General features: G+C 44.8%; 1 protein-coding gene across 1 annotated transcript in view; it reads right to left on the bottom strand.

Annotated features, from left to right (window-relative positions):
• Positions 1–2,998: 2,998 nt before the first annotated feature.
• LOC120836117 overlaps positions 2,999–15,264 on the bottom strand; it is a 90,640-nt gene continuing 78,374 nt past the window's right edge. The window contains exons 9-11 of the mRNA XM_040210514.1: positions 11,275–11,373; positions 5,161–5,265; positions 2,999–3,079 (exon numbers count right to left, since the gene is read on the bottom strand). Coding sequence (XP_040066448.1) covers positions 2,999–3,079; positions 5,161–5,265; positions 11,275–11,373 — 285 coding nt within the window. The remainder of the gene's footprint in view (positions 3,080–5,160; positions 5,266–11,274; positions 11,374–15,264) is intronic.

Below are 15,264 nucleotides of genomic sequence, written 5' to 3'. Positions count from 1 at the left end.
AACCGAAACCAGACCAACGAGATAACTGCCTTGCGTACTCCAAAATGGCGGAAGCAATAAGTTTCAACAGGTCGAGTACGTCACCGGGGAGATAGGTGAGACGGTGCACACGGTTTAAACGCTTGCAGTATCCACGAGTGGTACCAGAAAAGCGACGTCAACAGAGAAGGAGCATCGCGATTCAGCATTATGCATTGTAACGGTCCCAAGTATCTTCAAAGTTCGGGGTGGTGGCAGTATAAAAAAAAGACGCATCAGCGCCCCACACCAGTGTTCACGAATAACACCGGTCACAAACTCTCAAGCCCCACCGCGCCACTCAACACCGACACGACATACGACAACAAACTGCATCAAAACGCCCCAAAAGTGAAGGCGTCTGCTCCCGTACTCCAACTAGCGGAAGTGAAGCGTTGGGCGGATGTCCTTTACAATAATATATAAAAAATACTTTGCGCAAGGATTATTTTCATTTATTATTGTATACGTAATGACAAAATACCAATAATTTGTTTGCCTATCTGATTCAAGCTAGTCGGACTGCTCATAACACTGGTCAAGCAAGAAAATAACAAAAATTTGCACTTTTTCATGACAGGTTTCAGATTTATGGTTAACATTTCGTTATTTATTGCAACGGACTAACATTACAGATTTTGCATCCATACTTTTTGAATGCAAACAGTTCTAACACACGGCTGTCCATTGCGCCGTGTTTTGTGTATTCTTCTATAAATCTGTAAGGGTCAGCGACCAAAGAGCTCACCCGCATATGTCAAGCTTATATGCGCCGCGGGGAGAAATGGATAACGAGTAGGAAGTGTCGGGCGTAGTGTCGGTTGTTGTGCTTGTGTACATGCCGGTGCTGTGTAGTACGTGGTACTGGTGTTACCTGCGTTGTATGTAGGGTTGCTGTCTAGTCGTGGTCGTTCGCGGTGTTAACAAACTCGTTTTTTTTACATACAGGCTGCTTGAAATCTCAATAGGTGGCGCAAGTTGCCGCCCGATTCTAAATAGTTTGCTCAAGTTATTTATCCATGTGAGTTCGGCATTTGTCTTTTTTTTTTTTTTGTCTAGCGGCTCGTTGAAGCTACCGACGCCGCCGTCCGCCGACGACGCACGTAGTACGTACCTTTGCACGTAGCAACGTCCGCCGCTTGGAGACTTTACTGTGTACAAAAGACATCGAACGAGAACTAACGCGCCCTGTGTGTTTTCAATTCGGCTGAAAGGCGCGCGGCTCGCTGGGCTCGTCTCTCGCCTGTTCTCGGCCGCTGGCCGCCATGTTTCATAAGGAACACGCTCGAAACATGTTTTGCGGCAGGCAGACACGGTGTAGCGTGCTAAGTTTACAGAGCACCTCATGTGTAGACGAAAAACACAGATGGCTGCGTGTAAACGAACACGTTTCGACGTGTCCTCTATGGGACAACGGTTTACACGTCTGGGCGTGTTATTTTTGCTAAAAGTGTACAGGATCAATGGCCACTCTTTCAAACGGAACACCGACAATGTAGGTTACCTTCCACCCTCGGGTTTGTGATGGTGGTCCTTTACGCGACGCACAGTGCCCGCAATGTTTACACCATTCGCGCAAATCTCGAGTTGATCCGACCCAAAAGAATCTTTCTCAAACTCGTTGCAAATTCTTGTATATCCCAAGGTGTCCGCCAGCAGGGCTCTCTTGAAGTTCACGCAAAACGGTGTCGACACGGACTAGAGGTAAAATGAGCTGAAGTGTGTTGTTTCTTCCGTCTTTGCTCTCCCAGCAAGGATACAACAATCCATCCTGCAGAATTAGGGAATCTCATTGTGCCCAGTATGCTTTCACAACGCTGTTGTATGGTGTAACCACGTTCCAGTTGGGTACCTCTCCCATCCGATTGCACTGCAGAATAGGTGCAAATTTCTGCCGTCTTTTTGAACCACACGGAGAACATCTGCAGTAGAGTTTGTCGGGTGTTGATAATCTTGCTGGTGTTCCACCATCGCGGTGGCGCAGTCGTTTGGGAAGACGACAACTGTTGGCAGTCTAATGTAAGGTGGTGCTCGCTCTTGAGGCATGGGCGACAGTTGCCAAGCAAGCAAGGTCGCCACGAAAGTGCGTCCGTGTTTGCATGTCCCTTGTCGTTGTCTAAAATTGCACGTTGGCTATACAAGATGACGTTTTCGTCACTTACGTCCAATGCGCAGTTATAGACGATTTGTGTCAGAAGTGGGATTCGGACACCACGAATGTGGTCATGGGTTCGAATCCCAGTTCTGACACTAATTGTTAAGAAAGTCAAGACTGTTTTTAAAATATCAGCGTTCGGCGGTCAACGTTCACCGCCATACGTCCCTTTCATTCGCGCCTTCTTCTTGTCCTCCTTTTCATCGTCTTCTTACTCCCAGCACCTATTTCGGTCTGAACAATTATTTTCGACCGAAAAGTGAAGCCTGCGACGTAGCATTAAGCATCGCAAGACTTCACGCTTGCATTGCCTATTGCTATATCGCAGACTTTGCTTTTTGGTCGAAACATATATTTCCGCATTGCCATTCGCTTAGCTGATTCCACAAACAGCAGTGATTGGCTGTCCGCGTGTTCTTCGGGAAAGAAGACGCACGGGCTTTTTGTAGAGTTCCGGTGACGCGGATCAGTCAGTACTTTGGAGTACTTATCTCGGAGTTGCAGTAACTCTTCACAGCGCTCTTTCTAAAACCGAAAAGACATTTCCGAAAAAAAAATTGTTTTTCCTTTTACGCTACTACGCAATACACTTTGAAATACAATAAAATACAAAAATAAAAGGGAGCCAGCGGTGCAACCAACAGACAAAGCAATAAAACTTATTTTATTTTAGACAAAAAGGATAATTATACGTTAGAGATTACAACTCGATAAAATATTAATATTTAGGCACAGGCTTAGACGTTAATTCAGTTGGTATCTTAAACCTTGGATATAAGTACGATTCTTGCTTCCAGGGTAGACGCCATCGTTCCTTTATGCATTTTACTCATCTCCAGGTAATGTTAACGGCTCGTTTCTTTTGAAGGGGTCAGACTGCTTGACGCACTTGTTTCTGAAGCACATCTGAAGAACAAAAAGAAAAACCACATTAAATGGGTGGGGAATGTTCTATGGAGCATTCGTCCTTTCTGAGTTCTATAGTTAGAATTCGCGCGTAGTTGACGTCTTGGTTGATACAGAGATGAGCAATACAATCAAACAACTGACTAATTTTTGTGTCCATTTTTAATTATGTCAACGTATGCAAAAGATGGATTTGGTCAGTATGGGCTCCCGGTTTTAGCGTTGTGCTATTGTATTTTAGAGCGGTAAGCTTGGGTGGAAAGGGCACTTTTTAAAATTAAGCATACATAATGTAATAGTTATTTTTCCGATCTAGAAGGTGTTAGTCGTAACTCGTGTTTAAACCTAAATATATATCATTATCACTTTTATTATTTCACCACTTGGAATGTCCTGCGTAGCGGAGGAGTTAAAGGGTATCTCCGGCGAAATATTGATGATAATTGATTTTTATGAAATTTTCACCGTGTAGTAGATTTCCACCCGTGAGTATATCAAGGAAGTATTTATTCAAGATATTCATTTTCTTCTGGAAAATGAATTTTGAATTCACACCTCCGAATTACTAGCTGCCGCTCCACTATCAGGAACGAGTGAAAGCGTTCGTGACGCCAAATGTTTTACCCGAGAGACGACGCTCCCTACTCCATGACGTTGTGCGTTCTACAGGTAGTAAGCCTCTGTGGTTGCGAATTGCGTCTGGTTTAGGCATTTTACTGCATCCGATGAAGAGAAATGGTGATCGCGTGTGTGGTGTAACAACATCTCGAAGAAATGCAGCAGAGTGACATCGTATTGGCTTTCCATTTCGAAGACTCTGTGACAAAAGTGCGCCCAAGCAGTCCCACACGAACGCTGACTCCTAGTGTTCGCGTCGGGCTAGAAAGCAGTTCCCACCTTGCTGGCAAATAATACCTACAATTCCATTCTGCTTCGAAGTGGTACTTGTTTCCACATGTCGGGGGATAACTTGCTGATAATTCTTTATCAACACATAAATCCCCGAAGCGTCCGCAATCCCAAAATGACAGTTCCTGTTATGACGATATTTGGCTGAGGTGGACGTCGGTGGCTCAGAAGAAAATGTACTTTTTTCAATTATATTCATGATTTAGGTAAGGTCATGTTCTCAAACTTTCGAGTTCTATTCCAACCTCGAGAATTACAATCTCGCGGAGTTAGAGCCTTGTGTGATGTATAATTTCCTTCCCTGGACAAAACATATACAAAACGGTGTTGTTGTTTTTTTGGGAATTCCTTGTAGGTTTTTCAGATTTCGAAGACTGAAAGAACAATAATAAAGATAGTTTTGATTTTTATTAGTCGGATATTCTGTAATGGAAGACAAAATGCTCCGTTCATCGAAACACGCAACAAGGAAAAACGTGGATACAGGAGTGGAAGTTTGAATTATCCATAGCAGGGCGTGAAACCAAACATGCACAAGTGCCGGGTATTTATTGAGCGTGACTTATTCAGTTGAGTTAATGTATTGCAAACTCGAAAGAGAGAGAGAAAGAAAAAAAAAAACTTTCTTGTTTTTTTTTAACATATCAAACACCTAGTCCGGTGGTTCTCAAATGGGGGTCCGTGGAACTTTTGGGGTCTTCGAACGCACTCAGTGGTCCGCGAAGCCCAGCCTCATCAATCAAACTCGGCGATAAAAGGTGTCTTTTCCCTGATTGAGGAGAAAAATCCAGTTTTTCGGGCAAGTGTTTTCGTGTATCTGTTAAAAAGAGAATTCTACTTCACACAGCCCTTACTACGATCATCCATTAAATCTTCATCATAATTAACCATTATGTTTCCGTTTCCTTCTCCACGAACGGGGTCTCCCTTCATCTCTCCCGATCTACTAGGGGTTCGCGAAACATCTATGGTTGAGAACCGATGACATGGTCAATTGAGCAACGTCCTTTCGCGGTTTAGTCGACTGTGTGACAGCAAATGACATAGGCTGAGTGTAATTTTAAAAACAATTCCTTGCGCTAAGTGCGTTAGGCTGACGAGACGCAAACGTTCACTGCGATTGATTTGTCTTAAAGTTTAATAAAAGAACTGCCGCGGTGCACCGCACTTACCTTTCCATCACCGCAGGGCATTCCATCTACTGCGGTTTCCTCAAAACACGTGAACTTTCCCGCCAGGCAGCAATTCAATTCGCAGTTGATAGCGGAATTTATGTCCTGTTGTTCCAAAACATAAACAGTTGTATTACAAAATCACAAAATACAGGAGGAGTCGTTTAGCGTATCATCTTACAAAATAACGATACGCTAAACACAAACCCTTAAAGGGGCCATGAAACGATTTTCCGACTGTCGATAAATGCTTCTTAGTATCACTCCGTAAGGTTAATAACCGAATAAACGTGCCTCAGCTGTTCTATCTAGGCAATGGCAGTCGCAAATAAATTTGAGAAATATGAGCCCGAAGGAAAAATCCATCAATGTAACCCTGTTTGGCAGTCAATGTTTTCTAGTGAACCGCTGACTGTGCCTGACTGTACGTCAAGCATGTCTGATTGGCCAACAGGTTACTCTGACCGACAGTCAAACTCCAGTCAGACCCCGCTTGTCGGCTTTCTGATGGTTTCCTGGTGGCAATCGGCCGCCGCGAAATTCCATCAGGATGTCCTGGTGGTGATTCTGACTGTACATCGATTGTCTCTGACTGTACGTCAGAAAGCTTTGACGTGCAGACAGACGTACGGTCAAAGGACGTAAAGTTCGTTCGGATACCACCATTTCGTCAAATCTATGAATACGAAAGTAATCTATGCACGAGAAAACGATTTCGGGACGTGAGCCCATAAAACCGCTGACGTTAGAGATATTACACGGAACCGACCGACAACCTTGATCAGAAGCCCGCCGAAGCGCCGAAAACGACACTTCGCACTTCGCTTCGCCCATAGAGGCTTCGCCGAGCTTTCATAAACGATCGCTCTCGACTCGTTTTGTTTGCCCGCTTGCTCCAACCTGTCGATCTTGCCCGGGCTCTACAATGTCTTATGTTTTAGTAGAATTTCTACTCGACAAGACCCAGTCTGTTGTGAGTTCCGACGATGTAAAGGACTTTAGCGGTGTAGTTGAAGACGACAAGGTGTACCAGGTCTACTGGGCCGGTGACGCGCGAACAAAAGGATCGTTCTACGATGCGAAAGTGCTCTACATGGCAGGTGAGTAGAACTGAAGTACGGCGAGTGATGTACGAGTGCTTTGCATAACATGCTGAAGTCTTAACTGCATTTGCAACCGAAGTATCTCGTATAAAACGGATGGTGAAATCTAGTTCTCTAAGAAGCGGCGTAGCATAGCGGTTAGAGTGTCCGATTTGTACGTAAGTGGTCGCGGGTTCGGTCCACGGTGGTCCTGCTTTTTTTTTTTTTTTTCTCGAACATTTCGTTTTATTGAGGCATTTGGCGATATTTATGAGTGCGTATAGCTTTACTCTTATATAAATGCTGCCCTTGTTGATGAAATTCCCTTGGCAGTGGCAGTCAGACGTCTTCTGATGGACCATCAGATGACGTCTGATGGTCCATCACGTTCCACCAAGGCTGCTGACTGGCAGTCAGTGTCCCAAATTACGTACCTTGATGGAATTTTCAATAGGGAGCATCGTTCATTCCCTCCACTCGGAGCCAAGACCAGCGGCCACGTGGCATTGTGCCTATCTTATGCCATCAACGTTGTTCATTGCGACGCGCTGGGGTAGGCAGACTAGAAAACCCGTGCTGAGCTCCAGGCATTGTTAGAGTTCGACTATTCTCGTCACGGGAGTGGTTGGACACGAGCCACTTCCCGAGTGTCCGACGAGGCACTGCACAGTTACGAGCCGAAGTCGAGTGCTCACGAAGTTCTCCTGTCCAATCCATGAGCCGCGCTCGACCGTCGTCAGGCGGGTGGTTTCGATCCACAATTACGTCATCAAGCTTTGCGAAGGCAAGACTAAATGAAATAGTCTGTTTTTACCTTCGAAATTTCATCGCGACCAAGAAGCTTCTGAATCACTGGCGTTCCGTGCGAGTATACTTGGGCCAGGCGAGGACCCGTACGCCGCTGTGAAGTCATGAACATTCCAACGCGATGTTGTTTCCTGACACCTTTAAGGTTATTTTCTTTGAGATACTGTAAAACCCTTTATTTTCGCGGCCCCTATTTTTCACGAATCGGTCACAGATGACATAATCGCGAGCACTAAATTTCGCGAATAATAGACGCCTGCATTGAAAATCTTAAGGACCGAAATTTTCGCGCGCCCTCAAATTTCGCGATTTCTTCAATTCGTGAAATTCGCGAAAATTGAGGGCTCGCGAACATTAAGGGCTTTACAGTAGTTATTGAGTCTACATAAGAATGTCTAAAATCAGATAGGGTTTTGTTATAAATTATTTTATCACTATGGATCGTAAGCTCTAACGACTTCTTTGGAGTCAAATGTGGATGATTTCACTTTTATTTTGAAGTGCTCTAAGGAGAGAAATGTCGACATATTGCGTCACGAAGGGAGAGCCTGCCAGCGGCTTTGGTCCGTATTCGGTTCTTGAGCTTGGAACAAATATCTAGCGGCCTTGGATAAGTAAATTCAGCGACTCTGTTAGCCCAATCAAGCCACCACTCTTCTTTGTAGCTCTTTCACGGTATGTCATGGCTGTCATAAAAACTAGTGTAATAGGGGAACGTGCTCAGCTACAAAACTATCTTAAGTGGCAAAGGTTGATGCCCGTTAGTAGCTTTTCGAAATAAAATCCGAAACAAATACCAAGGCCAGATTGGCACTACCAGCGTAATGCTGCCTACACCACTCGAAAACATGTTCCACGTGCAGCCGTACGTACTTTATGAGCGTTTTGTTTGGATGAAAGTGTAATAAAATATAACGCTAGCTGGTGCCGTGTTCATGCACTAGTTTAAAAGCGCCAGTTTTTAACTAGTGCATCCCAATCCGGACGTGCCTTCTGCGATTCCAGATTGTTTAGTATTTCCAATAAACTCCATAAACCTAAAAAAAAATTCTTACTTGGACGAAGCGCCGCAATACGCTACGAGGGAATCGGTATCAGCCTATAATATTAAATCACATTTGTTTTATCCTCCTTTCACATTCTATTGTGCGTATAGTATTGCGCGACAAGAATAACTCTCACGATACAGAAAGGCCGATTTACACCCATGAGTTTCCTTGCAACCGAGTCTGTTGTGCAGTTCTGTGCTTCTTTGCAAACTGGAACGCAGGCGCAATTTAAGAGGTACTTATCTGGAATTGAACTGAACTAGAGAGAAGGTTTTGCAGTATTTCACAATACAACGTACGTACTCTCTGTTAGAAAGGGTCTATTATAAAAAGTCGGTCTCGTTTGGATTCAGGCAGTGGTTGTCTCAGCTCTGAACTGTGATTCAGCTCTAAAGTGAACACTGACGCAGCATTTGCCTATGTCGAGAAAAAGCTACGTTAGAAAAAAAAGCTAAATTATACTCGTTGCACCGTACGCAGATAAAATGATTTGAGTAGAGACCAAAAAACACAAGATTTTACAGCTCGCAAGTAGTTAGTAAACTAAAATGCACATGTGACGATGACTCTAGCATTCCTTACTTCTGCTTAAAGGGGTCATGAAACGATTTTTCAACTTTTTCCTGTTTAGCTTTACTCATCAAATCACAAATCGCGCATTGTACCAAACAGTTCAAGAAGACGTAGAGGAGAACGTCCCCTCTTTCACTGACCCACGTTCGTGTACCCGGCCACCGCCAGTTTTCCCCTAGAAAATAAGCCAGTCGCTCAAAACTCGAACAAAAGTTGCTTTACCCACCCCGTTCACCCCGAAGCTGGCAATTTTGTGGAAGCTACGTGCTCGTTGAGCCAGCCACACTTTTGTCCCGTGATCACGCTCCCTCGCGCATACTAACTCGCAGAGAATGAGGTCATGTGACGAAAGGGAGGCGGCTGATTGGTCCGGCAAGCGCGAAGCTTTCACTGTATTGTCAGTTTAGTGGTAAAGGGAACAAGTGAGGTCCCGGGTCGTGTCGCGCTTGGCGTATCGCGGATGCCCGCGGGTGTCGCGCTTTGGGTATCGCGGATGTCTCGCAGTGAAAAGGCAGATAGCTTTCGAAGGGAAGGAGGTACGAAATAGTCCTTTGTGTTTTCATATTTCATACTAAAGGTCAGGCCTTTTGTATGTCTCCCTTCTTTCTTTTGGCCCACTAAAAGATACGCTTTTAGTAAATTCCCAATCAGAATTCATTAACCCCAGCCCAAGATTCGCTTAATGGGCCTTTTAAAGGGGCCATAAAACAAATTTTCTACTGCTGCTAAATACTACTCAGAATCACTCCTTAACTTTAGTAACGAAATAAAATTGCCTTCGTTTTTCTCTCTAAGCAATTGCAGTCGTGAAATAAATTTGAGATATATGACAACGCTCATTCCCTCAACCCGGAGCAAGATCGAGCAGCAACGTCGCCTGGTGCCTATCCTCTGCCGCCAACGTAAATCGTAGCCACGTCCGCTGGGGTTAGTAAAACAGAAAACGCGTGTTGGGCTCCAGGCATTGTTAGAGTTCGGTTATTCTCACCCCCGCAGTGGCTGGACACGAACCACTAGCCGAGTGTCCACCGAGGCATTGACTGGTACGAGCCGAATTTGAGTGCTGACGTAGTTTTGTGTCCAATCCATGACCCACGTTTGACTTTCGTCAGGCGGGTTGTTTCGATCGCACAATTATGTCATTAGGAAGAATGGATAGTTGGGCGAGTTGGTGCGAATTCCTCGTAGGAAACAGCGCGGAAAACTCACGAGGACAAAGAAGAAACACAAGGGACGAGCGCACTCGACCAAAATATTGTAATAGGAAAACATATGAAAACGACCAATCATCTTTGACAGTACGTCCCCCACCACCGTCTGCGTATCACGTGACAATTCAAAGAAGCGTGATGGCGCCTGAATAACGCGATGAAAAGTAATGATGCTAGCGCAAATCTTAAAACACTACCTCACTATCCAGCAGTACCAAAGACGGTTGGCTGACACAGGCGTACCAAATACCAAATGAAAAGGGCGGGAAGGCTTCTGCCCTTTTCATTTGGTATTCGGACACTTGGTCCGCGTGCTTGAACAAAACTTGTGTGTCACTTAATCTTGGCTCACACTAACAGTCGCGGCAATGAAACGCAAGAGGAGAGTATGCACACCCTTCATTGAACTCTGGTGATCTTTTAGACGGATGTTCAAACCGCGCCCCGTTTGACCAATATACATCCGCCCGCATGAGAAAGGTATCTTATACACTCCTACAACGGTGCATGATACGACCTGTGCGCCATGCTTTACAGTGCAACCCCGACTATTCGGTTTTTTCCCTTACACGCCTTTCTATGATGGGGCGAATCTGGCTCAGCTTGTTTTTCGCCGAAAAAACGACACTCACTCCGTATCTTGCCGCGACCCCTTTAACGCGTGCGAAACGAGATGAACGTGAAGGATGAAAGTCCACCCCCCCCCCCCCCCCCCCTTTTTTGTTATTCCCTTCCCGCTTAGCGCAGTTTTTTGCCGCACTGGCCCTGATACTTTTCTGTACTCTTTCGCAGGCTGCGCCTTTGGGACTGACGGATAGCAAGGTGGCGTTCTTGGATTCGAGCTAGCATCATATCACGTTTTTATCGCGATTAACAAGTGCCGTCAGGCTTCATTTTCTCGTGATAGGCTAACCTACTAACAAAGATAAATGGTCGTTTTCATGTTTCCCTAATAAAATATTTTGGTTCATAGCGCTCGCCCCGTACGTTTCTCCTTTGTCCTCGACAGTCTTTTGAGTTGTGTCCTGCGATGACGTCATAAAGCTCTGCGAAGGCAACACTGAAAGCAATAGTCCCCGTTTATGCTCGATATTTGTCCGCGGCCAAGAAGCTTCTGATTCAGTGGCGGTCCGTGCGAGTATACTTGGGCCCGACTAGGACCAGTACGCCTCTGTGAAGTCGTGAACATACTAACTTAATATCTTTTCATGACCCCTTTAATAAAGCACATGATAAGTTTTTTTTTTTTTTTTACTTAACCGAGCGTGTGACAACACGTATTTTTGACTAATTATACTCAAGCGACATAATTTACACAAAAGGTTCGACAACAGTATGTTCGTCCTAAAGCTGTATAGAACTCTTGCAGGTTGCTGCATGAACCTTACTTACCCGTGCTTGATTGCATGACTGTGCATCTCCAGGTTGTTGATTAAAGCACTTAACTCTGCCTCCAGGGCAGCATTCAAATTTACACTGTTCCATATTGTTCTGTATGAAAAGAAAATATCTATATATTTTACAATTAAGCGTTCTTTGCTCAAGTTTCATCTTTCACCATCGTATGCACCAAGGCGCGAATGAAACGAGCGTATTATTATTAGGAAATCTTAGGACTGTAGACCTTTCCAGCGGGACCCTCGAACGAAGCGATTTTCAGCGCGCGTGCCTGGTTTTGAGAGGGTACGTTAGTGTTGCCCTATTGCGCTGGGCTGTGGGTTTTCTAGTCAATGGGCTGTGGCAGCCTGCGTAGGCGCACTTCCGGACGTTGGTGGCGGCTAAATTGACGCGTTTTCTTTTTTTATTTTGTGTTTCATGCTGCATAGCATTTTTCGGGGTTTTTAAGAATGTATTGTACTAGTGTTGGGAACAAAAACAAAGAAATGAAAGCTGTTTTGGTAAGTCCGTGCGCAACAACAAATGCAACTGGAATGTTTGTTTAATTTTATGTTGATATTTTTACGACACTATACGCTTAGCCGTGTCAATCTACGAAGGTCTTACTTAACAGTCGAAAATATTTCACTGCTCAGGATATCCGAACTAAATGGATATTCCCCGCCCACACCATGAACCGTTCAACGAGTCTCATCAGTCGAACAACATATATTGTACGTACCCCACGGTGCCGCGTTATCCGAACAGGATTTGAGAAAGCAGTTTTTTTTTTTCACAGCTTCAAATAAATGAACAAACGTGTCGATTCTGTTCCCAAAACCCGGGCCCGACCTTATCAGATATTTTTGCGGGAAGACCCGGAACATAGCCGGGAAGGCTTTTTGAAGATTATCTCAGCGGAAATAATCTTCCAAGACCGTCGAACTGCCCGCGTCGCGGGCTGCTTGACGTTCGCCCTTTTCGTTCGTTTCTGCAAAGGCTGAGTAGGTTACGAGCCCTGGTATTTCCGGGCTCTCACACTGGGAGAGATAACACACAAAATATAAGCATCCTAAACAAGCATATAAAGTAAAAACTTCCAAGAAAAGCCGGCGAACTCTGAATGCACAATGCAGGTAGGGAGTCACCATAACCGGGTTTCCACAGCTCAGGCGGGTGGCAGAAATGTCTGGCTTATAGCTGTCGCTCGATCCGCAAAATGGCTGCGGCCAGAGAGCTCTTATTGCAAAGGTCTATAGGCTCCTGCGCTGAACGTTTGAACAAACTATGGCGCCCTCTTTCTGAATTTTACAAGCTGCCCTGACTGGGCCAAGCACTACTTCTGGCACGTTGAGTGAGCTTTTGGTTTTCGGCGGGGTGCTGAAGAGCGGAAAACCATATTTGGATTCTAGAGATCGGCTAGATTCAACTCCACAAGAAAATACAAAATGCCAGATTCACGCGACCACCACTAACTTCCCGACGTTTTTTTTTTTTTTGTTTTGTTTTGTTTTGTTTTGGAACGCGTTAAGCGCAGTGTCTTGGCTCACGCTCTTAGCTTCTTAGCTTTGACCTGTGCTTCGAGGATGCTCGAATTAGTGTTGCTTTTTTGTGTTTTTTTAGAGCGGAGCTCTTAGGCTGCCGTTCCCGCGATGAGCGGCGTCGGCGTCGGCGTAACCGCGCCCGTTACATTACGGCACGTCAAAGTTTCACCGTAAAATAAAGTGGGTAGGGTTATCCGCTAAATTTATTAACAGAAGTTTTCCGCTAAATTTAACGGGGAAATTGATGCTACGTAAACTCAGCATCAAATCAATTTACCTTCTAAATTGAACTGGGAAAATGACGTCACGACTTCGTGTCACGTCACCCACGTCCAAATTCAGCGGCAGGAGAAGTGTCACTTGAGCTTCATGAGTCATTTCAGACCAGGAGTAGGAATGAAAAATGCATTAACAATACTTTTCTGGCTCTATCTACAGATGAATTTGAATATTTGAAACGTGAGCTGGGCGGGGACTAACGTGACGTGTTGTGTATGATGGTGTGCTCCCGTTGTTATGTAAGTTTATTTTTTGCTAATAAATTGAGGTAAGAGTGCGTCCTGTGTCGTTGTTATTCTACTCTTGGTCTCTGTTCCTTCGGCGCTTCCTTCCCAGGTGAAGACGACAAGGAAAGGAGAGGAAGGAGGGAAGAATGAGGAGGAGGAAGAGGAGAAGAAGGAGGAAGGGGAGAGGAGGAGGACGGGAGAGGAGCAGGAGGAGCAGAAGGAGAGGGTACGGAGGATGAGGAGGGGTATACCCATCCCTCCTCCACCTCAAGAGCTGCGCCATTACCTATTTCACAAGGGCGCCGCCATCTTGAAATATCGTCACTTCCAGTGTGGGCGAAAGCATTGTTTTGCCTCCGCCACGCCAATAGAAGACATTTAGGGTATAAGCGTAAGCGTCACCCATTCTCGTTTTGTCTTCCTTTTATTTCCGTACTAGTCGCAGGTTTAAATGCTTTTATATGTTTTCGTCGCCCATGCCGGATATGCCTATCTGGTATGGGGGACGAGAGTAAGCGAAAAAGGTCTATTGTTTTGCATTAAAGAGATTTGTAAACGTTTTCCATTTTTTTTTTTTGTTACTTCGCTTTCAACACCAGAGCAGGTAGGTTTCTACATGTGACAGTTGAGATGCTCAAGTTTGTACTACGCGAAGCAGGTCCTACATTTTGCGCTATATAGCTCCTAAAAAGCAGGGGAACGTCATCCTTCGATCCGCGTGTTTTGCCAACAACATTTCCGGCACAACAGCTCGGCGCGACTCACGTGGCACTCATGTTTCCAGGAGGAGCCCGGCCTATGGGAGAACACATGAAGATCGACGCAACGCAGCTGATTAAAAATTAAGCGCCGAGTTCACTCTTTTCCAAACTACTCTGTCGTGAAGTGGGTAAATCACTAAACACTTTATAGAAGTTTTCATAAGATTTGATGCCTGTGAAAATTTTGAGAAGGCGATTTCCAAGGCAATGGCGTTTGAAGCAGACGATTTGTTTTTATGCAACGGAGATGGACTTTTCGGGTTGGCCGGTGTGGGTCACGTGAACAGGGGACTTCGCCGTGTCGTCTGTTGCATAATGCCACTCAGGAAAATAAAAAAAAAGGAATTACGTAATTACGTGGCACACAACTTAGCGCAAAATATTGTATAATGTTTCTTTATTAAGTCAAAAACTAGTGTCGTTCCGTACATCTTCAAAATATTGAAGTAGAAACAATTTTTTCACGCTCCCCATGCACTTGTGACCGGAATTGGAACCTCCGGGCGTTCGCCGCTCGTCGCCGAGGGATGGCGTTCTCAATTGCACTACTCTGCTCCGAAGAAGCTATATAGTGCTCTAGTCCCAAGGAGTCCCCTTTCGCAGTGCCCGCTGGACAACGCAGGAGGCGTACATGTGTTCATACGTTTTACGGTTTGAAACCAAAAGCATTACATTGGCTGTCAATTAAATTATGGGTTTGAATAGCGAGCTCTTGGAACTTGCAAAAACTTTAAAATTTAGTTGCTGATTTTACACTTGGAAGTGTTCAAAAGATAATTCCAATCTATAAGATAACATTTTGTGCGGTATCAGGTGGGTGCGTTTCAAAGTCGGCTTTCCAGCTTCGAACAGGAAGTTGAGTCATGTCGAAATACGTTTTGGCTTTTTTGGTATGCATCATTGTTGTATTGAAAAGTATTAGACTGTCCAATAAGTGAGTAACGCGGTGTGGTGCCGCTTATAGAAGAACAGATATCTCTTCTTAGGGAGTGACATCAATCCAGCAGATGTGCCTCTCTCCTAAAAGACAGTGACCTCATAGTGTATTTCAAGTTATTTAAATAACGGTAGCGTATTCTTCCATTAAGGGTATTTTTTTAACGAGCTGCCAGACGAATGCCATAAACCTAACAGGACAATATTATCCAGCATTTCAGCTTAAAATGCAGTGAGTAATTTTAACACTGAAATTTT

This window comes from Ixodes scapularis, unplaced genomic scaffold (genome assembly GCF_016920785.2).
Source record: "Ixodes scapularis isolate PalLabHiFi unplaced genomic scaffold, ASM1692078v2 PGA_scaffold6__148_contigs__length_123643588, whole genome shotgun sequence".
Lineage (NCBI taxonomy): Eukaryota > Metazoa > Arthropoda > Arachnida > Ixodida > Ixodidae > Ixodes > Ixodes scapularis.
Note: the sequence above shows the minus strand (reverse complement) of the source record. Positions and strands in the feature narration are given on the sequence as shown.